The 26,620-nt window shown below is 37.1% G+C and overlaps 1 protein-coding gene across 1 annotated transcript in view; it reads left to right on the forward strand.

The window, feature by feature from the left end:
* The first annotated feature begins 22,217 nt into the window (after window positions 1-22,217).
* The window catches only part of GRIK3 (glutamate ionotropic receptor kainate type subunit 3), a 269,833-nt gene continuing 265,430 nt past the window's right edge, over window positions 22,218-26,620 (forward strand). Inside the window, 1 exon segment of the mRNA XM_072408450.1 lies at window positions 22,218-22,940. Coding sequence (XP_072264551.1) covers window positions 22,826-22,940 — 115 coding nt within the window. The 5' untranslated portion in view covers window positions 22,218-22,825.

A 26,620-nucleotide genomic window follows, 5' to 3' on the forward strand; every position in this document is an offset into this window, starting at 1 on the left:
TGCTCTTGTCCACTTAGCAGTACTGTGTGCTGGGGCATTGTAAAACTTATAACTGAAATGTGAATAGAGGTGCATACCTTTAGGCAGGTAAAAAATAGACTCATCAGCCACCTAATTTGCCTGATTTCATGAGTTTCATTTATCCTGTAAACGATGGATTGATAAGGTCAGCTTTGGCATTGACAACATGAATCCAATCTGCCTTGTATTAATGGTTCAGGCTGGTGATGGAAGTGTAATGGTGTGAGAGACATTTTCTTGGCATCCCTAATACCAACTGAATATCTTGCCACAATGTCACGATGTGGTTAACAACCACAACCGTCCATAGTATTGTTTCTTACCATGTTCATCCCTTTTGTGAGTAAATCTTTTAATGGTTACTTTCAGCAGAATACCACACCATGTCACAAAGTTCAGAGCATCTCAAACTGGTTTCTTGAAATGACAATGAGAACACTGTACTCAAACAGTCTCCACAGTCACTAGATCTCAATCCAATAAGGGACCCTTGGGAAGGAATTGGAGATTCACATCATGGATGTGCACCTAACAAACCTGCAATATACACTTAAATCCATGAGAAGTGTTTCCACCACATTGTTAAATCTTTATAATAAAGAATTATGGCATTTTTAAAGGCAAAAGGGGTCCAACCTGGTAATAGTAAAGTGTACCTAATAAAAAGGTCTGTGTTGTATTCATGAGAAAAAACAAAACACTGTGGATTTATAAAACAGGGAATCCCACATTCCCCCAGTGATGTTCAGGACACTGCACTCACCTCTTCCTGGGCTCTCTTTAGGCATCAGTTCAGACGATATAGTGTCCCAAAACTCACCACCTTGCATGTCCCAGATTCCCATTGATGAGTTTTCAGAAGGACATAGCCACTGCTAAAGGCACAACAAGCTGCCTTACCTAAGCTTGGGCTGCGACCGATAGCTAACCATTGGCAGTCACCTGGAGAGAACACTGTGAAGGCCCTTATGTATATATGTTAAACAGACAGCGTCAAAAGACTATTTCCTTTTTTTATTCATCAGATAAAGCTAGATAACACAAGTCTTCTTTCCCAGAAAAGTATCCATTTAATTCAGCAAATTATTACACTGCTTCCTGCCTATTTTAGTGTTGCTTGGTCTACCGTGACTCCTAAACTATTCCTACTAGACTAACTGACTCTCTTAGACATTGGTTTAGTTCAGGCAGATGTTAATTTAGGCTTAAAACCAAGATTACCTTTATCTATTCAGTTTTTAATGGTCACTCAGATGCCTCAATGCCTTCCACAGAGGTTACCTGGCTGATTGCAGACCATTTCTGGCCACCTGTCTCTAATTTGAAATTTTTTCCCTGGCAGCCCTTCTATGCCAGAAATGGCTCTGAGGTCCCAATGTCATTTACCATGGACTATCATTGGAAAATCTGTTTAATCCTGAAAACCTGGAGTGGATGTCCAAAAGATAATTTGCTATTGGTTGGCAAATGTTTTCAGTCTGCATCAGATCTTTTACATGGATGAATGAACTTCCACACAAATGTGTGAGAATTACAAAATTAACCAAGCAAGATGGCTAAAGACCCAAACCCAGAAGAGGATTAGGTAAAGATCGGTAATGGCGATGGAGTAGATGCAGCAGCATAGCAGAACACTGGTCCTCGCAACCTGCCTTTGATCCGTCAGGTGCACATTTTATTGTGGCCACCCAACACTTGAGATTAAACTGCCCCCCATCAGGGCCTTAAGCAGAAGCTTTTTAAGATTGCTATGGTGTAAAATTAAGTGATAATGTAAATAGGACCGAGTATTGTCCTAGTGCTGTATAGTGATTGATAAAAGGTACATTGTTTTATTTATAACCTTTGTTTCCTTGAAAATGCAAAAAACCCTAGCTGTAGTATAACTAAAGAATATATATGAAAGAAGGCCCTGTCCTGAAAAACAACTAATAATAAATGTGTTTAGAAAAACAAAAAACAAGGTAGACATGGGGGGTTTAATATGTTGGTACACTGCTAATACTGTGGTTATAATATGTTGTTAAAAAAATATGTTGTTATCCTACACTGAGCTGTGCATTCTTCATAGATAAAGCCATGCCCCCCATTACCAGGATCCAATAAGTTAAAAGTAGTGCAATTGCATCTTTATACGTCAGTGTTTTTAAAACTATTTCCACCTTGCAATGCCACACAAACAAATTAGTGGTTAATTTCTACAAAAGTTTGGCATTGGCAAACTTGGTCATTTTAACATGAAATCATCTTTGTGAAAATTGTTTGTTCATTGCTATTAGATACCATATATACTGCTTAGTTGTCACAGCATAGGTTGTGGCATATTGCTACATTCACTTGTTTTTATTGTTGTTTGTTCTTGTTAATAAAGGAACTTATTTAAAAAATAATTCAGTTTTCTTTATTGAAGATGTCTTCTAAGTCTCATCTAAAAACTTTTCCAAAACATTTATACTTTGCAGATGATGCTTGTTTTCCCAACATATTTCATGCCATCATAAATCAATATAAAACAGGATATTTGGACTACAATGTACTTGTAACTTGACCATACTTGTATCTGGTGACATTACCCTTCTTATAATGGAGGGCTGAGGTTTCTCAGATGGGGTTGAGGAGAAGCTTGTTGAGGCCAAAGCAGGTTTTTACCCTAAGAATTTTAGACTTGTAAAATAATTTTGAGGAGCTCTGCCTATTGATCATATTATAAATTGGCACCAAAGTCAACATAGGTTTTCAGGTTTGTATTTAATAGGAAAAAGTCAAAATAGTTTTTTTGTTATTGGTCTCATACTAGGAAGATTTCGCTTAATTTTCTGATATGCCACCTAGACAGAAAGAGCCTAATGAATTTAAGATCTCCATGACTGTTTGAGATCATCATGGAGATGGTCATGGGAGAACCTGGGTAGTCCAACAAACCTGGAATAGATCTGCTGCAGTCTGAAAATATTTGACATCTAATAGCAAATTAATTTTAGGACAACCATTCCAGGTTTGCTGGATGACAGAGGTTCTCTCATGACAGTCTATGGTCTCCAGTCTTGGAAATGTTGGGGGTTTAAATTTGAGTTACAATTTAAGTTTTTTGGTACAACAACATATCCAAAAAAGTTTAGAATAGGTTAGAAGCCGTACACTAGAAGCTTTACTAACCCTTGAAGTACTCTAACTCCAAGAACTCTATCCTTACCTTCATTCTACAGTTGTCAAGCTTCTCACCTGAACTCAGTTTTCTTACCTGATTACCCTGCACAATATAAAGATCTTAAATTGTGCATTACAGGTTTCTGCAAGTCAGATAAAGCCTGTCTCATTTCCTAGATGAGTTCCTTTAATGTCCTTCTGCAGGGATGGTGAAAATGGGGTCATGGGCATAAAAGAAATTGGGCACTAAATGTACAACATTCCAGCTTCTTGCACCCTCTGCCATTCTGTCAATTGAGGAATGGGTGAAGAAGGAGCCCCTAGGCAATTGGCAATTTTCCATATCCTAAATCCAGCTCTTCCTTTCTTATATTTATATATTATCTTTTTATATTGATTCTGATTTTGTATTTTCTTTATATCCTTTATTACCAATTTTTTTATTACACAAAGTAAACAGTCAAATTAAGGATAGAAATAAGCAATAATAATGTGGTTCATTATACAATTTATCTACATACACCAACATCTACAGCAGAGATTTTATCAACGTCTATCATTTTTACCATCATTTAATACATTCTTATATATGATCCTTACGACTGTTATGTAAGTAACAAAAAGCCTTTTTTATACAACATAAAAAGTTTTAAAACTATTATTACTATTATTATTAATAAACAGGATTTATATAGCGCCAACATATTACGCAGCGCTGTACATTAAATAGGGATTGCAAATGACAGACTAATACAGACAGTGATACAGGAGGAGAGAACCCCGCCCCGAAGAGCTTACAATCTAATAGGTGGGTGTCACATTTAAACTATTTGACAATTTAAGGTACAATTACCCCTATAAGGAGATACATACTCTTAGCATGTTTGTTTAATTAATATATTAATTATATCTGCATAATCTCTTACAACTGTCTACATCTACAACTATCTACAAGTTGTTTAGAAACATTATATCTATTATATTTGTGATATGAGTATCTATTTAAATTTTTCTCTAGACAGTTTACTTTACATTGTAAGGAGAATCTGACTTTTACTTTGATTCTTAATAACTTATATGTTCTACATTATTCTTATACGTATATACAGACTGTAAAGTTTGCTTACATAACATATCCATGAGGAAGCCTAACTGTGTTGAAATGAGTTTATGTGGCATTATACCGGTATTCTTTTGAACTTATGTATTCGCAGCAACATCTTTGTTTAGCATGCAAAATCAGTCCTGTCTATTACTATCAATATTGATCAAAGGTGCAAAAATACTAAATTAATTTTTCATACTAAACTTTAAGCCTCAAACCTCTAGTATGAAGTATGAACCCCTGAAGTATGCTCTTTTTAAACCTACTTATTTGCTTGGGAATAAAACAAGTTCGGACATGAACAAAAGCCCTAGGAAACTTATTGCATGAGGCGTTAAAACTATTTATTTGCATTATTTTGTCATATGTTCCTGTGAGCGCAGTACTTTATTTATCATGAGTGACAACAGAAAGGTTTTCCAGTCTTCACCAGTAAAGGATTCCCAGTTTCCTTTTCAATTTTTCCTATATACCGAAGCAAAATCTAATGAGCTAATAACATATTGTTTAACACCCAAAGAATATGTAATAGATGTAGGAACTAATCAGCTCTGAGACTGATTAGGAGGTTATGTTCTATTGTGTCTGTCTCCTGTGTAAGTACTGAACATTGAAAAGCGTCAAAGAAAATGTTTAATATAATAATACATTTCAAAAGATCTCAGGGGATCAGTTACAACAGTTGTTCAACATATCTGTCAGCAGTTGGCTAGCACTTTTCAGCTAAGCCTTTGTATAATTCATCACATTTATACAGAGTATATATATATATATATATATATATATATATATATATATATATATATAGATAGATAGATATAGATCAGTGTTTCTTGACCTTAACATGGGAGAACCCTTTAATTAACTTTAATGTCAGTGAATCCCTTCTGTAACTACTATAGTCACAGCTCACAGTACAATAGTGTTGTGGTCAGTGGTAAAAAATGCCTCCTACATTTCTGGCCATATAAATAAAAATAAATAAGGGGTCTCCATAGCACTCTTTTGAACAAAAAAGGTTGTGTGTTAAATTATCTTAACGATGTGTTAATTATTTAAAACATTTCAAAATATGCAAAGAATCCAAAAGAAGAAATAATAAGTTCAGGGAAAACACAAGGTATTTTTTTCTGAGGTTTCTGAGGATGTCCACCACTGTACATTGTATCATGTGATCAGAGGAAACAAATTCTATAAATGAGAGGCATCAAAAGCTTAGAATTTAAAAACTTTGAGAGAAGAACAAGGACTTTTTTTTTTACAGAATGTTGAACAGATGTCTCATATTTTTCTTTGTTTCCCTCAGGTGGTTCACATAAATTAAGAAGTACTTAATTCTTGATCACATTTGCAAATGTAAGTACCATATAACAGGAATTAAAGGAAAACTTTTTAAGACTTAAGTAATCTCGAGGATTTTCTAGAAGTTTCAGAAGACACAAATCCTTTGTTAGAATTTTACATGACTCAGTAAGCAGAAATTTAAACACAGTTTTTTGAAACAAATGTTATGCTTACACTTCTGTGGGGAACTATACTGATATACAGTGAAACGTATTCTACCAGTTTTTCACTACCTATTCTAAGGGGTTTATTTATGAAGCAGGAAATCTGACATTTACCGTTGTCGTGCAGAATCAATCACTGTCAAAAAAACATATAGATTTGAAAGATTCTGTACCCAAAGACTGTTTAGTAAGAGTCAGTTTCACAGCTTTATAAAAAAAGACTCCTAATTAATACACAGAGAATCACAATATTTAAAGCTGAATTTAGGAAAATATAAAATATACAAATAATAAATAAAATATTTAAATAAAGCAGAGTTTAAACTTGAATTTTACCTGGTATTTGCTTCTGGCACATACAGCACAAGAAACCAATAAATGTTGCCACTATGCTCATGTGGAAAGCAAAGTGACAAAGGTGATTTTTGCTGTATTGCAGTTATGTAAACCTCAGAGCTTGATGGACAGGATCACAAATCATTTGACAGGCACAACAGTTACCATATATATGTAGTTATGAGTTCATTTTAAACAGCTTCCTAAATCAACTAGGTTTTATAAAAAATATTGCACATTTTTTTCACTAGATGGCTACAATATTCAACCCACTTCCTTTGGTTCCAGGTCATCCTGGACCACCCCAAACTGTTACCTGTCAGTAAATGGAAAAGGATCACTTAGAATGCTTCTTGTCCAAGCGTTGATTGTCTCTTTCTCTCTGCTTCTTTTTCACACGCAAGAGCCATGCTGGGCATGTCCTGCAAGATGCTTTTACAGGGTCAAATTCAGGTACTTAAATACATTTACTGACATAATAATAATTAGAGGACTGTATAAATCAGGGGTCGCCAAACTCCGGTCTTTAGGCCAGATACGGCCTAGACGGTAGACTGTTCCGGCCTAACGCCGCCTGGCTGATCCGGCCTAATCCCGGCCAGCAACCCGCAGTGGAGTCAGAACAAACTACAGGACCCAGAGCCGCCAGACCTTCGGAGCCGCATGCGGCTCTTGAGCCTCAGTGTGGTGGCTCCCTTTCCTATTTACCACGGCCGGCGTTAACACTTCCAAGCTGGGGTAAATAGGGAACATTCCTTCTCCTCCGTATGAATTGCGAAGGAGATGGATTTCCCTTCAGGGGGCGTTCCTGGTGGGCGCAGAGCCATTGAGGATGAGGATTGATGGAGAGAGAGTTCGGCCTCGAGTGGTCTTGCCTACCCTTGAAATAGCCTAGTGGCCAAAAAAGTTTGCTGACGTCTAGTATAAATCTATGTATCTGTATCTATCTACACATAGTTTAACTTTATTCTAATAAAGAAAGAAGCAAGAATAAAAAAAAATTCAGAGATTAAACTAGATTTTCTAGGGAAAAATTGGGGAATGTTTAACATTTGTGTTGCAAAACAATGACAGACAGGAGCAGTGAAGCAGAATATGGGACAGATTTACTACAAGGTTGCAGCATGAGTAATAAATTCCTCCGTTGTTTGCTCTAAAGTACCACTGAGACAGAATAAGTCCAGGGGCTGTTTGGAGTGAAAAAACTGTCTTATATTCAGTAAGAAAACTGTCTCAGAACTTCGCAAACTGTTGCACTTCACTAACCAGGAACACAGGAGCAAGGGTCTGCAAACCTGTCACATATGGACTTTGTTAACCTACAAGCAGCCTGATTTGCATCATTTTGTTGCTGATTTCCCTAATAAATGCTCCCCCAATATATTTAGCTGTACTTTATAAATTGCAAATTTATATGTGTAAATACAATTTTGACAAGTAAATTTGAATAATTTAGTCATGGGATTTTAGCTACCCACATGACCATGTTGATTTTACATAAAAAAGCTTACTTAAAGCTTTATTTGGAAGCCAAGGAACAATTTAATTCAAATCATTGGTACCACTGATACATGACAAAGGCTTTTCTCTATCATTCTGTTTTCCACTGTCACACAAGAGACTGGTGGAGTTCAATTCTGTTGCCCTAGGAATAACTATACTTTCCATCTGTTATAAAAAATCTAATTATATAGGTTTAGGCCAAAAAGGGGTACAGTTTATAAGTGTTAACCATAAGGTAAAGAAGATAGACTTATGAACACATCTTTTAATTCACAATTAATAAACAATGTAAATTATGTTTCAAATAACTGTGAACATCTTGGATGCCACTTTGAAGAGTAATGATATCAATATTCAGCATGGTTAAGGCAATTTTTAATGGTTTGTAGAGTATATAGGTTTTTTTCACAATCAGGTGCTAGAGGAGTATTCCTAATATAATAGATTTGCCGAGACATCTAGAATTTAAGACATTCCATTTCAGACATACTATAAAAATCGTCTTTCATTCAATCTCCACATCTGTGCTCCATGTCTTACCATTCCTTCTTATTTTTAATCTGTTTCATCCTTACAGACGTCTACTTTTTTCATACATTTCTAGCCTGTCACCAGATTCTTTACTCATCTTTGACTTAGCCTCTAAGAGATCTCATTAGAGCTACATATGTGAGAGTGTAATGCAAAGCTTCATATTAAACTACCAAAAGTGTGCTGGATCATTGAATAGCAGAAATCTAGAATGGAGAACTATATTTATTTTTTTGGTGAATGCTGTGTGACCTCTGTAGATGGCTCTTAGTCAAGGCTGTGTGGGGTGATGGATATGGCAGTCAGTAAATAAAATATCAATGCTGAAACATGTTGTTCTATATAGATAGGTGAGTTGACATTGGGGAACACCTAATCAGTTGGCCAGCTATGGTGTGACTTTTACAGACACAGCAGAGTTAGTAGTAGAGGACATGCTGGAACATTTCCTTTTACAAATTCAAGGAACAGACCAGTGTGGCATGCTAAAACTTTATACACAAAAAAGACACACAAAAGGTTTACAGACAGATGGAATAAAATTAGAACTTGAACAGAATACAGAGGGAAGATATGCTACATATAGAAATGTATAGAAGTTCCAATAACTGTGAAATAAACATGTAAAATGAAAAAAGAGAACCAGAATAGCCATGGTAAGCCCTATAGTACATTAATATTATTATTATTAATATTATTATTATTATTAATAATATTAATAATAAACAGGATTTATATAGCACCAACACATTACGCAGCACTGTAAGTTAAATAGGGGTTGCAAATGACAGACCAATATTGACAGTGATACAGGAAGAGCGGAGGACCCTGCCCTGAAGCGTTTACCATCTAGTAGGTGGGGGAATTAACACGCAATAGGAGGGGAGATATGTAGTGGTGGGAAGTAGTGATGGTTTTAAAAGACAGAAAAAGACAGGTAGGCAAGTTTGAAAAATGGGTTTTGAGTGCTCTTAAAAATGAGCAGAAAGTAGGAGCAAGCTGAAATGTACAAGGAAGACCATTCCAGAGAGTCGGGGCAGTTTTAGAAAAGTTTTGGAGCCGTGCGTGTCATGAGGTGAGTGAGGAAGTTGGTAGTAGGTCATTGGAGGAGTGAAGGAAGCGACTAGGGGAGTATTTTTTTTTACCAGGTCAGAAGGATAAGTGGGACATGAACCATGGAGGGATTTGAAGGCAAAGCACAGGAGATGAATTTGGCTCTAAAGTGAAATGGAAGCCAATGAAGAGAACTACAAAGAGAAGCAGAAGATATGCGGTGGGAAGGATGGATGAGTATGGTTGCAGCGTTCATAATAGATTGTAAAGGAGAGAGTTGGGTTATTGGAATACCAGAGAGGAGGATGTTACAGTAGTCCAAACGAGAGTTGATAAGAGCGTGTTCAAGGAGTTTGGTGGTCTCTGGGTACAGGTAGCGGCGGATTTTGGAAATGTTGCGCAGGGAAAGGTGACAGGGCCTGGAAAAGTTCTGAATATGAGGGGTAAATGAGAGGGCAGAATCGAAGGGGAAGCCAAGACAACGTGCCTGATGGGAGGGACAAAAACAGTGTTGTTACCGTTAGGAATATGTCAAGGGGAGGTTTGGAATTTGAGAAATCTGTCAGCCATCCATGACAAGATGGCTGGCAGGCAGCATGAGATCTCCCAAGACGGGGGGGAACAAGTCAGGGGTGGACAGATTTGAGTGTCATCAGCATACAGATGGTACTGTAAACCAAAGGAAGATATGAGAATACCGAGGAAAGGAGGTGTACAGAGAAAAGTGAACAGGTCCAAGTACTCACCGTTGGGGACCACCAACATGGAAGAGAGTAGGAGAGGAAGAATTACCACTGAAAGAAACTTGAAAGGAGCTGTCAGACAGGTAGGAACCAAACCAAGAGAGAGCAATGTAACTAATACCAATAGAGTGCACGATTTGTATTAGAAGGGGGTGATCAACAGTGTCAAGGTGGCAGGTAGCAGAAGGTGGCAGGGGCAACTTTATCCAGAGCCAGAGAGAGAGTGTGGTTGAAATGAGTGGCAGCTTTATCTGGAGATGTGATTTTAGAGACGGAATGGGTTAGGGACGTAAGGCAGTTTGAGAATAGGTTGTGGTCAAGTGTACAAATATCTCTCTGCCATTGACCAGGTCTTGGATGTGGCAAAGGGGGCAAAAGTTATATAGGTTGACGGTGATGAGGTTGTGATCAGAAATGGGAAATGGTGATTTGTCAAGGTGGGTGAGGTTGCAGAGTTTAGAAAATACGAGGTCTAAAGTGTGTCTGGCAATGTGTGTGGGGCCATTTATGTTCTGTGTCAGTCCAAAGGAGGAGGTAATATAGAGCATTGGCCTGAGAAGGATGGTTGGGGTGATTCACTGCAACATTAAAGTCAGCGAGGATGAGAGTGGGCAGGTCATGGAAAGAATGTGTGGGACACAAGAGGCAAAGTTATCAAAAAATTGTGATACTGGGCCAGGGGGCCGGTAGACAACAGCAACAATGAGTCATTCCATAGACTACCAGAGAAAGGGGGTAAGGATTTATGGGTAGGGTGAATGGGAATGAGGTTAGGAGGAGGGTGTATCTTGCTGAAAGGGTAGGGAGGAGAGATGCTGTGGGGGGGGGCAGGGTTGAGTGAGATGTCACCAGAAAGTAGCAGTAGAGAAATAAGGTGCAGGAGCACAGACAGAATAAGCAGGAGACAAGAGGTCAGACAAACAGACTGGGGAGAGGGAAAAGAGCCACCAAAGAGAGTGCAGAGTGAATATTACATTGTAACAAATAACTATGAATCAAAGGAGTACATGACACAATGTCATAAATTGAAGTCCATGTGAGCAGGTCCTGTATTATGGGTTGTAATGAGGCTTTTAAGCTTGATGAGATCCAGGAGTGGGATAGGATATATGGAGTCAGTCATACAGATGGCCTGGTTAAATTGCAGTTCGTGAAGGCAGCAGTAGAGGTTGTGTTGGAGTCTGAGTAAATGCCTAATTATGAATTAGTCCAAAGCAGGAGATGGGAGTTTCAGAGTGTAATTGTATGTCTAATTCTGTTCCAATCCCTGCTTCAATTGCCTGAATTTATTTCCAATTGTACTTATAATTTGGCACTTGAACTTTGGGCACGTGACTCTGCCTGATGTTTAAATAGAAGTGCTTTGGGCCCTGAATATGGATGGACTGATGGGAGTAACAAGGAATTTGGGATATCAGTTGAACCTATGTATGGGAGGGGTTAGCAGGGCAATAAATGTCAATGAGCACTCAACTTGAACAAAGGGATAAGGGAACAGATAATTCTATGGGGAGATTTAAGTTGAGTTGGTGCACTTGGCAGACAATGCACAGGGTGGATATGGAGGGCAGAATGTGAGACGTACATCATCAGTTGCCTTGCTCTGTGATGGAAATATGAATGTTTTCACTCAATGTTCTACCTCATCGAAAATCTAACAATAAATCATAATATAGGCCAGTTGCACCTTTGTTCATTATAAAAAATACTGTACACAATTACACAATGCTCCAAAGTTGCTGCATGATTATTTATCACAGTTTGTTTCACAATAGGAAAAAGGGCATTATGGTGGGTTCACTGTATTAAGGATGATCCAACATACCTTGGAATGGATTTCTTAAGAATAATTTTCTAATAGTTGGCATATGTTTTCAATTCACTCCATAAATGTTGGATCACCCAGTTTCCCCCACAATAGTCTATCTTCACCTGTCGTGGTGATAAATAAATCAAACCCACTGTCTCTATAGGATTGCTTTTATTCAGAATGTAACTTTCATCTACCCCATCTGGAAGCAGTGAGCAGTGAGCAGTGAACTAAAATAAAAGGAGGGTAGAGGCCTCACTTTTCCTACCTTGTATTTCCCTGTGTCTAAGCATACATCCTTAAAAAAACTCAGAAACCTGCCTTTATATAAATAGGAATGCAGAAGAATATAATAAGATGCCTAAAATGTTAAAACTACGTGCACACAATGATTATTGCCCAAGATGGATCACTGAATGACTGAACATGGATGACTGGTGTATTTTCCTATAGAGGAAGACACAACAGGGTTTCCTTGCCCTTCCCTCTGCATAGAACTGTTCATTATACTATCATTGGAAAGGGATAGGAAAGCTTTTCCAACAACATTTATCTAATGTGTCCTAGCTATTATTTCTTTTGGAGATCTAAACTTGAATTCTCTCTACATTATTTCTCTTTTGTCTGTGACAGCAAAAAAAAAAAATGAACAGAAACTTTGTAAACAAAAGTTTTTTAAATGATAGCATGTGGACATTAAGTGATACATTTTTCAAATTTTCCAATGCTCATAAACAAGGCAGTAAGCATGTGTTCATTTCTCCTGCAAAAATTCTATTACCTTGTAAACAGCAAAGCAGCTGACTATGAAGGCATAGCTAGTTAGTCAAATGTTATAAAAGCCTAAGGGGGGTGTCAAAAAAGACATTTTCATATATCAGTAAATTTTTGGAGATTTAACATTCCCAGTGATCTAATAAACTTGCATTGTTTCAGTGAGCAAATCAATAGGAAACGTTGTGATCTTGTCATATACACAGCACTGAACATCATCTTCTAGGAGAGTCACAGGCATGGAATAAGAAGCAAAAAAAGTATTGGTATAACACTGTGCTCAATACTGCAAACTCAGAATTCATGCTCTTGTACTCAAATATATGTGAAGGCCTCTCTCTGACTTCTTTAACTTGTCAGTTGCCCTATAGTTGCCTTGTCTGCATCATTGCCTTGGGACAGGCACGCTGCCATTTAAAACACAAACAGTTGAATCAACTTAGCATTAAACTTTTATGCAGTTACTGAACATCTGAAGATGCATTAACCATGAATGCACAGTAAGTGTCATGGAAACCTCTCGGCGAACCAGTAACAATATCTGACCAATTCAACTGCTGTAACATGCAAAAGAATCATATGCCTGTAATTGTAAATTATCTGCTAGTTTCTGACCCTTTATTATCAAATAAAAGGCACATTGACATTTGAGACATGGCAGCATTGATGTATTTTAAGCACAATCACTTATGGTGTTCTCAGACTAGGTACTTATAACCAAGTGCATTGGAGTGTTGCCTTCTCAGACTTCCAGGTTCCATTATATCTGAAAATACAAATCTATAAACCATCATACTGTGTTTGAGAAGAACTATGTTTATGATTCACTAGTTTAGCCATAATTATTATGTTATTTTTTACACTGGGGATTGATATGTTTTTGTCACCTGTTTATTTGACTTCTTATTATCCAACAATCTTATTGAATAATAGTCCATCATGTTGTATTTTTAATGCATCAATTTTATTATATTGTTTTTCAGCATTAGTTGTATTTCCCGTTGGAATTTTTATTTAAAGAATATCTCAGTTGACTATATTATGCTTCTTAAGTAAGGAAATGCCTTGAAATGCATTGTATGTTGGCTGATCACAAATGTATATAAAGGGGTTGTTTCATAGAAAACTTGGACTGGATTTCTGACTGTGCTTGTCTCTTTCTATGCCAGTTACAAAAACAAAAAAATTGGCAGAAGACACTTATCTTCTCTCTTTGTTGTTTTGGTATGGTGAAGCTCAAACATTTGGATAACCGTTTCAATGCAGTTTTTTTAATTCATTCAAAAGTGTAGAAAAAAAATAAACTAAAGCAATAGGAATGAAGTGATCTGATTTGAAATGGATCAATAAGGACATCATCTAAATAAGATCCATCAAAACAAACTTTTGGTTTGATCTTTGATTGCAATTTCAGCAAAGAAAATGTAATAGATATTTAACCATTGGACCATGTGCATGACCAGCTTAAGTAATTTTCATTTTGGCTTTTTGGTTGCCAATGTAACGCCACCCAACTCAGCTTAGCCAAGTATCATGTTGGCTTTGTGGGAGGAACTAAACATAGTGTACCCTGGCTGTACTAAGCTTTAAAATAAGAGTGAACCCAGTCACTAAAATCTCACAAAGACTTTAACATGTTATTGCAATTTTAGAAGTATTTTTAAGTATATTTTAATCAGCAGGTATCAATATAAAATGACATGTTGTTGAACCTATGTGCAGGATATACATAATCAGTGGCCATTCAATGTCTCAAAAGGATTTCCATACACTTGGAAGGCCTCAGTGAAGTCAACAGTGAAGACGGAGACTTCCTAGGATGCAGTGATGAAAGGATCCTGGACCTGTCATTGCTGCAGGGCAGCTGCACATGGGTAAGTCGGTGCCATAATAGACAAGTATGCTGCATATACAAACTATGGCAGAGGCGGACCACCCACTGGCGAGTACGCATCAGCTTTTAAAATGCTTAAAAGCATAAACCATAAATGTGATTGTAAATGTTTTAGGCATTTTGAAGCAGGTGTTTAAAAGCCAATCATGTAAATTTTAGATTATTAGAAACCTTTATAAGCATTCATGAAACAAATCAATCCAATTGGTTTGAATTGAAACATGTAAAAGTGTTTATAAATGCTTATAATCACCTATAAATGTTTTCAAATGCTTCCATCTTTTTCATTAGGTACATTTTTTAAACACTTGAAAATCCTTTGTTTATTTAAGTGAAACCATTTAAAGCATTTACAGGTGTTAACTGGGTATAAAATCACAAGCAAGGGCATTTAAAGTATGGGGGAAACGTCTATATAAACCTATATAACCATATAAACAAAGAACACTAATACAAACCCATCCATACCACCACTCACATCACAAAACATCACAAGCAGGAGCTCTTTGTTTCAAGACATGTGACTCGAATTCTGAAAAAGTGATCAAACCACTTAATTCAACTTTTTTATTCTATCTTCAAATGTGTCCCTATTTGTTTGTGTTATTCCCCAAGCTGTGATTTTTTTAGGGGAGTCTGAATATCATCTTTTTATAATGACAATAACAGAGTTCCATCGTTCATTATAAATGCCCTAAACAGCTTGATTATGGTGACCTGCTAATTGTTACAACCAAATTTACACAATATAAATCCAGCTTAATCCTTTCCTGCTTGTTTATCGGATCACCTGGAGAATGGTTCCTTCTAATACATACTATTCATTAGCAGTCACATGCATATATCTCAGTAGAGGGCAGTCATGACTTAGAAATCTCTTGCTAGATGCATCTGCCAGGGATGTGTTAAAGTAAATGCTGCTATGGTCCCATATGAGACATGAAATAAGTAATATTACTAATGATATCCTCTATATTTCTGACCACTGTATTCCATTCAAAGATTGATGTAGCGATGTAAATACATACGGGATGAATAATTGCACTATAGAAATGCTTAAGCCTCCATTTCCACACTGGACGTTGAAATATATCACTTCGGCATGTGTCATCTTTTCATCTGTGTCATATAATGTGAGAACATTCTATAGATATTAAGCTATGACAACAGTGACAGGAACATTCTGAGATTTTTAGTTCACACAACTACATTCCAACCTTTCTCAACCAATGATCCCTTTCAGCTTGCTGGGGGTTCCATGAGCAATTGCTACATCTTTTTTTGCAGCATTCTTTCTGCTAACCACCAATGCAATGAGGATCTCTTTCACTGATCACTAATGTAATTGGCAACTACATTTTGTCTTGGGGCTTAGTACGGAAGTAAGTGAGGAGGGGTGGTAAGAGGTAGCCAGAAATAATGCTCATTGTTACAGAGAAATGGCTGATTACATACTGCAGTGGAAACAGTGCTCTCTACAGCTTCCCTTGGTACAAATCATACTTTCTTAATAATAGTAAAGTCAGCTCACTGCACATGTAAGTAAAGCAAGGAAAGATGCTACAGGGACCCAGACACCTTAAACTGCATTGGCGAATGACCCCCCCCCCCCCCCCCCCCCCCCCCCCCCCCCCCCCCCTCCATCTCAGCTAACCCCTCTGACCTTACAGCTGTAAACTCCATATCCTAGCTGTGACCCCTCCATCTTGGCTCTGTTTTCTCCATCCTGGCTGACCCCTTCAATTTTTTCCCTTTTTCCATTTTTAATTGACCCCTCCATCCTGGCTTCCACCTTAGCTGAGCTCACCACTCTAGATCACTCTTTCTATCCTAACTCCAAAATCTACCTGCCACTTATCTATCGGTATGCCTCTGTCATTGGCATTATCTGCTTGTTATTGGCATTTTCTGTATGTCACTGATATTAGACTTTTATTAGTAATACCTGATCACTCTTGATATTATGTCACTATTGATAGCTGCCTGTTGCTGGTAATATCTGCATGTCATTCTTATTAGACACTTCAACTATATGCCCCAAAGAAAACTTCAGAGTAAGGTCAAGCCAAAAGTATACATAGTATAGATATATATGTATTTATTAATACACTCTAAGGTCAAATTTTGGGGGTAGCCAATTAACCTAACTGCATGTTTTGGGATGTGGGAGGAAACCAGAGTACCCAGAGGAAACCCACCCAAACACAGGGAGAACCTGCAAACTCCACGCAGATAATAGTGTCCTGCCTGAGAATCAAACCTGTGACCTAGCACTGAAAAGGCCAGAGCACTTACCTCTGAGCCACTATGACATTCATATTTACATTGCCTAATATATGCATGTGGATATACGAGATTTTGCTCCTGGCACCACCACCAGATAAGAATTTAAGATCTGTTTGTGAGTCCATTGATCACAGTACTCTGAGAAATGAAATGGAAGCATTTATGTTCTATGACAGCATTTGATCAAAGAAAAATTAGTTATGACTGGCATCAGAGGTGAGGGGGACCTTTAAAACAGAAGTGACCATGAGCAGAACTATGATCACACAACTTTAAAATATAGCTCCAATTGGCAGTGTTCATGGGACACACTCATTATCTATTTCTTTATTGCTAAAAGGAGGTGGAAGGAGCTGAAACCATTAAAATAAGTAAAACGCAAAGCTGATAAAGCTCTTTTTTTTATCTTTCTTCTGTAGTTTGAACTATAAATTTAGGTTAATGGGAAAAGACCGGTACTAATTTTATGAAGATGTTCTGCAGATTAGTAGCTTCTTCAGCAGAAGGGCAGAGGCTGACAGTAGCAGTACAAGACAAAATATAGACATTGCGAGGGAAGGGTAGAATCTCCCCATAAACTGCTGCAAGGGAAATATAGACCAGGAATGGTGATGCAACACATGCAAGCATTTACATTGCAGAAATACATATTTTACCATCACACTTATTTAATAAGGTAGTACAAAATGCAATCATGATGTGAAAAGTGCAATAACCCTTAGCAACCTATACAAATGAACACCTACGACTACAGAGATCTGAAATGGAAATAGCTGCTATGAATTAGCACTGCACTTGTCTGGCAATCTTGTATTAGTAATGAGGACGTACAAGGAGCCAGGACAATCTGCAAAGTGCAGGAGCCCAAAGCAACTACATGATTTAGCCTTTCATTGGTCTTTATCAGTTAGAACAATGATGAGATGCAAATGTAGTATCCTACTGAACTAGAAAAGATTCCTGTTTACTGTAGGCAAATCAGCAAAGACATGTTTTCTGAATGGGGAATGAATATTACTACATGTTGCACATTGTCTTTATTAATTAGAGCTTGGCTCTCATAAGCTAGGGCTAATAGAGTAGTTAACATGAGCTCAAGGGAAACCTGTATATGGTATTTACTGTATTTGGTATTCATTTTATATGTGTGCCAACAGCTTGACTGTAAACAGAACAAGAATAGATAATGCATACATTTAAAGTAGAATCAATATAAAACATTGGTGGTAATGCCCAAAGCTTCCAGTTGCCATTTTTTCCGCACCAGCAGAAACATTAAAGTTGACATTGGATTTGCTACTGGAAGAAAACCCTTGTTGTTCCTTTTCTCCAGCTGTTCATTTTTCACATACATTACATTTGTTCACATCAGATATCAACTTTCATTATTTGACTGCTTTGAAAAGGTGAAAGACTTCTTTCTCTTATGCGCAGAATATATAAGAGTGTCTGAATGTCTGCATGATGTGGCAGCTGTACAGTATGTTTTTCCCTTGATCTAGTCTTCGTTTTGGTCTGTATGTTTGTCTATGTATCTTGTAAGATGGTGTCTCTTTTTAATAATCCACAAATGGAACCAGTTAAGCGTAGCATGCAATACTCCATTATCTTTGATTAATATGATACTGTATAAAAGTGATATAGATATATATAGCTGCCCTCGGATCCCCTGTGTGCTGTCTCAGCCCATCATTGCTTCAGCTTTATCCTCATGCATTGCTGATATGGAATGTGGCCTGAGTTGGGATATCTCTCTCTTTTCTCCAAACTGACAGTTTAATTGAAAAGTTTCACGCTGCAGTGGCCAAAACGCCACATCCAGAAACTGTCAGGTCTACACTGGGTAGAGGAAATTGCTTTAATTGCTCTTTTTTTGTCTGTTAACTCTTGCTTTACCAGTAGGCTTCAAACCACTTACATAACACACCTCTCTAAACGGTGTTCAAACATTTCAGATGATCCATGTGCAAAAGGTGGGTCCTTTTTTAATTACATAGAACTGAACACTATAGGGTCAGATGGAAGTAACTTTATGTACTTTATGTCCTGGTTGGTTACTATGGGTAGTGGTAAAGTATAGAAAACTAAAAGCAAAAATTGTATGTATTGTAACTTTCCAGTCCTTAGAGGCAATGACTACATCTTTCTTGTGAACTTTCTGCAAGTAAAGAAAATGCCTGGTATTCAGTATCCTGGATCCTTGTAGCTGCCTCCACATAGAACTGAAATCTCAATAAATGTTAACAGCTTTACCTGATCATTTCCATGTGCTACAAAAATATATCCTTCCTTTGGATTGAAGATAACAGAAAAGGATGTGGGGTGTTTACAGTCAGGAGAGCAGGATGGGGTGACATTACTGCTCCTACAAGGATTATTATTATTATTATTATTATTAATAATAATAAACAGGATTTATATAGCGCCAACATATTATGCAGCGCTGTACATTAAATTGGGGTTGCAAATGACAGATGAATACAGACAGTGATACAGGAGGAGAGGACAGTAAGATGAGAAAGCATTGTCACACTAGAATAGGAAGTGATAACTGGCATGATCACCAGATAAAATAAAGGAAAAGCCTTCAAAAATAAATAAATACATCCATTGTATGTAAGGACTGATAAAATGCAATGAATTGCATTGTTGTTTTAGGGTTTATATAAACTTTAAGGTAACGCATAATTTTAGTCATCATAAAGCAAACTGCATACATTAACCAAGAAAGCGTGAATGCCTCCATCCTCAGCAGAACATACTGCCCTTCCTTTTGTTACTCATCACTCTGTTTAGCAACTTGAAGCAATAGAAAAGCACTATAAAATATTTGCTTTCATTACAAGAACTCTCTCTGTCCACCCATCTGTGACTACCCCAAGCCAGGAAGCCAGAAGTTCTAGTGTCAGATATTAGAGAACGGGAGTAAAGCTGCGTACACACTTGCAATTTTTGTCGTTGGAAAGGATCTTTCACGATCCTTTCCAACGACAAGGGGCTGCAAGATGCATGAACGGTGCTGTACATACAGCACCGTTCATGCTCTATGGAGAGGGGAGGGGGAGAGCGACGGAGCGGCACCCTGCTGCGCGCTCTCCCCTTCCCTTTCATTACGATCGGCTGTCGTCCATCGTCCGTGGATCCGGCAGGTCGGTCGTCCGGACGATGGACGACACCGACTGTACACACGGAAGATTTTCGCCCGATAATTGGCCGATGCCGATTATCGGGCAATAAAAATCTGCCGTGTGTACGTAGCTTAAGTTAGTAAGAGTAAGCCAGGCCGGATTCGATCTTCTAGGGCTATTAGCACACAACTATGGTATAGCAATTACGATCTAGATCCAATATCCAGAACACAAATATTCACAGATATACTATTTCATTTGCAGAAAACTTAAAGGTCAATTTATCACAGGAGTTCTTCCCCCATGACCCCAAATGGAACTTAGAAGGAATCAAACTTTCCTTGCTCCTCATACTGTGTTATGGCTAGAGTAACCCTTTAAACTGATCCCACCATATATTGAATTGACATACATGGTAGTATGCAGTATCTTTATTTAATCTAAACATTGGGCAAAATCTTACCCTTGCAAGGGTTAAAAGCTTGTTTTTGATATAAAGCAGTGCTTATCAACCAAAGTTGCTAGTTTAACTGACACCAATGATCTTTCTGGCTATCTGTAAGGGTGGTGTTCTTCCTACTAGTTAGCATGGTAAGAGAGTTTCCTCCAACTGACCACAACACATTTGTAATGTGAGCTGTGGATATAGTAATTACAGCAGAGGTTCCCTAAAGACCAAGGAGAGTTCTACCATGTTAAAAAGGTCAAGAAACACTGATTTAGAGGCACATTAAATAAGCAGTTTTACATACCTTATCCCTCACTCCCACAGGAATTGTCCCAGCTAAACAATCTGTCCCCCATCCAGCAATTCTGTATTGTTACTGAGGGTGCTGGGTACCTGGCCACAACCTGGAGTGAACTCTGGCCAGGGAAAACAATGGATAAGGGAAGTACAGCTTCTTTTTACTGGTACCCTAAGCAGAACATAGGTTTAACAACAGCAGTAGAGTAGTATTATCTTACCATAGTATGAAGTTAGGAATTGCATGTATGGGTTGAATTTAAGGGTTACATCTAAGGGTTATGTAAAGTTTAAAGTTCAACAAAGGGCTAACACTTTTTCAGATGTAATAAATACATCAAATGTGTTCACAAAGACATTTGCAATTATTCCGGTATGAATGTCTTCAAAGTTGCTGGAGTAAAAAAGAACTAGCACTTAATGTATGGCTATACAACTATAATTGCTGGACTTTCTTTAAAAGCAACTCCCCAAACATCCATGGATTTAAATTTCTATTTCTGCATTTGTCCAGTTTTTATCATGCCATATTTAAGTAGGTGTGAGTTTGATAAACCCTGGTTTCCATGATGCAGCAACGACTTCCCCTAATCTTTATTGTCAATCATCATGATGTAGCAAGGAGGACAGACACATGTATTATGGGGAGAACACAGATTTTGGGTTTTGAGATCATAAACTGCCTATTGGCTGATTTACATGAAAGGTAGGTAAATGTGTTAATGGGTTATACTTACCAAGTACAGAAGCTTTTCATGATCAGAGTTCCACTTTACCTTATGTTGCCTTAAATCCTAATATATCAATTTATAGGTGCTGTTAATATTACATTTTATCAATTTTCTACTGTTTATCACAATTGCAGCTACTGTTTATGAGTGACATTTAAGTTTAGGCACAGGCGCATAGTCTTTGAGCACTGCTTTGCATGAATCTCCATTAGGAGCCAGAAGAAAAAAAATGCACTTTAAGTTTCAAAATAACCACTGAATAAAGTACACTTCTGCATAAATCTACTATTTTTTTCTTTTCTCAAGGGAAAACTGTCTCCTAATTTAATGAACTAGTTTTTACACCTTCAACAGAAATACTATTATCATTTGTTTTGAAACAAATTATGGCACACAGTATGTATGCGTTGCACATTTTATTTTTTGCTGTCATTTTCTCAATTGGCTGCAAATGTTCCTCTTTTGTGCCTTTTACATTGATTTGTTGCACAGTATTTAAAGTTTGTGAGTTTATAGGCATGAATTGGGGCCGTATATTCCAAACAATTCCTTTTGTCACATGACATTGTAATGTTATTAACATTAATGATGCTATTTATGGTGAGACAGATCACTTAGTAACCCTGTCCTGATGATAAACTATCAGCTTCCTAATCATTAAACCACACCTTTCCATGTACCCTTAAAGCTTCAGATCCTTTTTTGCTGCATGGATAGCAGTGTAGAAAAAAAAAATACAATGTTAATGCCAATCTAAAGCTGGCACCATACCCACTTCAAGTAAGTAGCTTCCTAGGAAAAGGGAGGGGGCACAGAAAGCTGTCCTGTATGAATTCAGCACTGACACCCATTTTCTGAAGGTCCAAGCTACCATTTGCAATACAGCATCACCCTGTTGTTTGTATATGCAGTCCACCCATTCACTCTGAAAGACTACACACAAGTGCAATGAATTGTATTCACCCACTGAACAAATCACAGTCATGAGATGGTAGCTGCTTTGCATGTGGAGCAGGCAGGCTGCCTGAGTGTGTCTGCTTTTGTCAGTCCAATTCTCTCTCACTGCTAAATCTCTGAAGCCAGAGAAAGGAATATACATTTTTTTTCTTCAGCTGCAGGATGGCTCTTGCTGCATCTGTCTTTCCTTCTCTATAAGCCCAAGGGAGCTCCTGATTTCCTATGTCTGGGATTCCACTCCACAGCTTTGCTAAGGACCAGTTGATAGCATCAATGAGGACTGCATCTAAGCATCTAGTCTCCAGCAGGTGAATGGGACTGGAGAGAGCAGTACAACACATGTAAATGAAGAAGAAGCTTTTTGTGTGCTTAGTAGAAGCATCTCCTAACCTTTGATTTCAGCTGCTGGGGCTTGGGGATAGTCTGCTAACATGTGCAGTGCAGAGGCATTCAACTGTGACTGTCTTGGGCTATCACTGGAATCTTAAAACCACCAAGGAAGTCCCAGGGAATCCCATATTAACTAAACTTCGTGGGGATTTTGTTTCTAACAATGACACATTACTGGCTCTCTTTTTGGAGTATGGTTTTAAAATACTGGGCAGTTTTGTTCTGCTACATCTTCTGGCTTCAGGACTGTCAAGGAATGCCACACGTTATTCGCATAGGTAAGAGCTTGCAATTCTTCTTCCACCTTTACTGACTTTGTGTGCCAGGGGGATGCAGCAGGACAATGTCAAGCTGTGCTGATCCCTGCTTTACTGAAAGGGTTAACGGTGGGATTCTCTCTCTTTGAGATTGTTCTGTGCAAACTCTAGATTGGAACATAAAGGGGACTCCAACTAGCCAGGTGTCCTGATTGTCCAAAGTCTACATTTGATGACATCTGTGTGTACCTGTTATATCACTCCTTCACTGCAGTTTATCTGAGCTGTCCCTAAGGACACAGATATAGGCTGTGACTGTGCCCATAGATCTGCATGCAGGTGGAATCATGAAGAGAAACTAAAACACTATATATATATATATATATATATATATATATATATTTATAAAAGATGCTTGTTTCAACATAGAATGGATAATTTGTAATTCTCTGCAAGGGAATGCAGCATTGAAAGAGCACAAAGCGAGCGCTGTAGTTGGAGCTTTGAGATACTGTCATAGCATTCTAGTTTCTAAACAAAGTGCCAATGTTTTCACCTATTGTCTTCAGCGAATTCTTCTCTCTGTGCTGTCTTTGGCTTTGTGTTGGCTTTACTGAAAACTGTGATAAGTCATCCAGTTGTTTCCCCCCTTCATTGCAGATTAACTTCCATGAGCAGCCAAGGGGTATGTGGGAAGCTTCTTAACTAAAAATAAAAAAAAATCCTGAAAGGTTAAAGAAAGAGCTGTCTCTTCATTTATTGACCTTGGGGGTCCACCAATCTCCTGGCTCCCCAAGGACAGACTATACTAAATTAGGTTAACAGATGCATTTCCCTGAGTATTGAAATAGAACTGAACTACCCACACAGTCTAGGAAGAGGACAGTTTGGAGAAGAGAAGGGTTTATGTGTGAGATCTGTCAGTAGTTTGAATTTTTGTCAAGGCCTGCAGTGCAAAGTAGGCTATCTACTTTACCAAGAGTTACTTATTTATTCCCACCTTTCTCTAAGTATATATTTATATGCTTAAACTTTACATAGTCAGTAGCTAGCTGTTGTATGGTATACTTCGAGTTTTTTTCTTATGCTGTGATTTCTTTAAAGCTTACAACATTATCTACATTTTACACCTTTACCCTAAACAGTACTTGAAGAGGTGTGAAAGAGTTAACATCTTCTGGTCTTGTTGACAACAGATATTAACAAAATAATAATAAATATATATATATCATTTTTGTTTATTTTTAATTGATTTTTTTTCCTTTTTATAAATCGGCAAAATAATACACAGTTGTCAATGTCATCTCTCAAAGCAAGAAAATCTTTTTGCAGTTATGCCATACTCCCCAATGGATCCTTACTTTATGAAATAGATTTTATCATAGACAATGCATTTTATAAGTCTTTTATAACTGACAAAGGAAAACCAAACCCAGAAAGCTATTTTTTTTCCCTTTGTCTGTTCAGCGCTGGGGCAGGTGGTGAATGGACACATTTACCAAGCAATTTATAAAGCAATTCAAGAATAAATCCATTTACATCTTGGTTAAAGTAGTTTTTTGTTAGTTCATCACAATATATTTTCTGCAGAAGCATTTTTTATGTGATTATTTTTTAACCATAACTGTAAAATAGAATGATTCATATTTGAATGAGTTTTCATGTGTATAAAAAGCTTTAGACATGATTTTGTGATGAGCTGAAATCATAGATAGAATCATTTTTCAACTTTTAAACTACAGCTTAATATTCTTCAGGTAAAAGTCATATGTTCGATTTGTGGATGGAAAAAGCCGTCACAAAAAAGAACAGTAGCAAGAAGTTTTTTTTTTAAACTGTTAGGTAAATGCTGCAAATATTCAGTATTTTCAAAAAACTGAAATACTTGTATATAATAAAAACATTGATTCCTTATATAAAGTTATGGTATACCTATTCTATAATAAAACCTGAAATTTGTTTGGGAATCCTTCTATGACCCAAAATTAGGATTTGCTTTTTTATTACTGGGTTATTAACCTGTTGGTCACTATATGTTTAATGAAGACACATTATATTACTTTTTAATATAAAATCTTGATAAAGATTAGACTAGCTTGTTAACAACCTGGAGGTCTTGCAACAGCAGGAGTTGATATGGATAGTTCATCATCAGAGGTCACAGAGGAGAAGGAGGCTTGGGGTTTACACCTGACTAGCATGATAAAGGAGATAGGATTCTATCAGTATACTTTATAACATAATAAAAATATCTTCAAATGGGCAAACCTTGTCATATTTGTCTTGTATGATTAACAAACTAAAAGATTAGGAATCGTAAGAGATGTTTTCTCATTTCATAATTGAAAAAACCTGAATAATGAATATAGCATTACAGGTAGGAGAATGGTGCCAAGTAGTTGGAGAATGTTTATTTCTATCATATAGCCTTAATACTTAGCATCAAATAGTTATACATAGACAATCCCATATTTTAAGCTGAAAATAAAATGTTTATGGAACTGATTGGGTAATATTATATTTTCTACTTCTTTAAAAACATCTCTATGAAGTACATTTCTTGTTTTGTTGGGGAACAGGTTAGATCTTAGATGGATAAGGCTAATTATCAGAAGTGATCACCGCCATTTTTAAGATTCAAAAAAAGAACTCTACAAGGTTATGACTCGCTTCTATTATTAAACAAGATTTGCATTTCTTTAGTTTGAAATACGTAACACATGGGAGCAGGTCTCCTACACATATTCCTGATGAATGCTCCCTACAATATTACAACCTATCAAAGCCATTTGTGTCACAGGAAGAACGCCCTTGCACACTAATATATGCAGTCTGTAGTATGCTCTCTGTTGTCACTACTGTAAATGCACATAATTAATACAGACAATAAATATATTACACATCAATCAAACTTCAAATATTACTTGACAGCGTAGACATTAAAGCTGAAAGTGGAGTTAAAAATAAATGATTAATAAGTGCATCAAGGTTGGGACCCTGATGCTTATCTATCTATCTTTAACATGCTCGTACTTCTTAATGCTCCTTGAGATCTCAAGGTTCATTTACACTGTCTGGCGTTTTGTATCCATATAGCATCATCTCGCTTCATTGCTTTTATTCTATGGAACATGCACCTTAAGAATCACCGAATTAAACTGTGTACTCCTTTGTCATTCCCCTATTCCTCTACTATATTCACAGAAAGACAAAGGCCCCCAATTTCCACCTTCTTACAGTTTGCATGCAAAGAATAAATCCTCCAACACTCCTAAGTAGGTTGCATAGGGATTTCTGTTCACCTTTTTGCCGTGATGAAAATTGCCATTTTCATCAAATATTATTACAGTAATTGAAATCAATGATGTGTATTTTATCACATTAACCCCCTTTTCATAAGACAGAAGCATTGTAATATTAGTGCTGCATAGGCTAAGAAGAATACTTACTAAAACTAAAAAAAGTATATGAACTCGTTCTATTTTCTATTTTTCCAACAAATCTACAGCCAATTACTTGTTCATGTCTAATTTTTTGAATATACAAATATCTTATATGTATTTATTTTTGTGCAAGGTATCAGCTAATATATAGGTCATATTTTAGAAAACTGTATGTATTTAAATGTATTTAAAGTGTGCCTTTATAGTTAAATAAAATAAATGGACAATTTCTTCAGTTTTTTACTATATTGATGTACT

Source organism: Pyxicephalus adspersus, chromosome 1, assembly GCF_032062135.1.
Source record: "Pyxicephalus adspersus chromosome 1, UCB_Pads_2.0, whole genome shotgun sequence".
In the NCBI taxonomy this organism is placed as follows: Eukaryota; Metazoa; Chordata; class Amphibia; order Anura; family Pyxicephalidae; genus Pyxicephalus; species Pyxicephalus adspersus.